The sequence below is a fragment of the Arachis ipaensis genome, chromosome B10, assembly GCF_000816755.2.
Source record: "Arachis ipaensis cultivar K30076 chromosome B10, Araip1.1, whole genome shotgun sequence".
Classification (NCBI taxonomy): Eukaryota; Viridiplantae; Streptophyta; class Magnoliopsida; order Fabales; family Fabaceae; genus Arachis; species Arachis ipaensis.
The window spans coordinates 123,807,833-123,808,580 of NC_029794.2; the positions used below are offsets into that span (position 1 = coordinate 123,807,833).

Sequence of the window (748 nt, forward strand, 5' to 3'; positions counted from 1 at the left end):
TAGCTGAAATGAGGATGCTTCAATGGATTAGTGGTTATACGCATATGGATAAAATAAGAAATGAAGATATGAAATAAAAAGGGTTGAAGTAGTACCTAATGTGAAAAGATGGTGGAATTTTGTGGACGGTGGTTTGGACATGTGTGGAGAAGGTCGGTAGAGAATCTAGTGAGAAGGGTAGATCAAACGGAAAATATGCTAGTTGCTAGAGGTAGAGCAAGATCTCTGTGTGAACGGTTTTACATGATACATAATAAGGCGTAATTACGTTATTCGATCCATGTAGTTGATCCTACCTAGTTGGATACGGTTTTGTTGTTGTATTTTTTAATATACGAGGTTTCCTAATGAGATTGTAGATTTCATGCATGCAATTTTCCGTCAGCAAATGAACATTTGTTATGAAATTGTTATAATTTACAGACTATTTTTGCTTATTTTATTTTTAACTATGGCTTATTTATTTAGTAAGTATTTATTGTCTCGAATTAGCTGCTTATTTTGCTCTTGTCATTCTCAACTGCTAATAGATTTAGAAGTTTATATGTGTATTATTGCCATTTGCTTTGCCTAAATTTTGATATGATGCAGTTATCTTTTTAATTTGATCGGGCCGTTGATTGGATGTCATGCTTTACAAGATCAATGTTGTCGGATACTTTCTGCATTGTTGCTGCGGTTTAAAGATAATCCATCTTCTGATATCACCAATATGCTTGGTGAACAGCTCCAGGTATATATTCCAACA

At 34.0% G+C, this 748-nt stretch overlaps 1 protein-coding gene across 7 annotated transcripts in view; it reads left to right on the plus strand.

Moving 5' to 3' along the window:
• The window catches only part of LOC107622505 (serine/threonine-protein kinase ATM), a 44,281-nt gene that overhangs the window by 23,282 nt on the left and 20,251 nt on the right, over nt 1-748 (plus strand). For all 7 annotated transcript variants that reach the window (XR_002355582.1, XR_002355581.1, XM_021113508.1 and 4 more), the window contains one exon: nt 592-733. Coding sequence is in view for 5 of the 7 variants with exons in the window: in XM_021113508.1 (XP_020969167.1) it covers nt 592-733 (142 nt within the window). In the remaining 2 variants the exon portion in view is untranslated. The remainder of the gene's footprint in view (nt 1-591; nt 734-748) is intronic.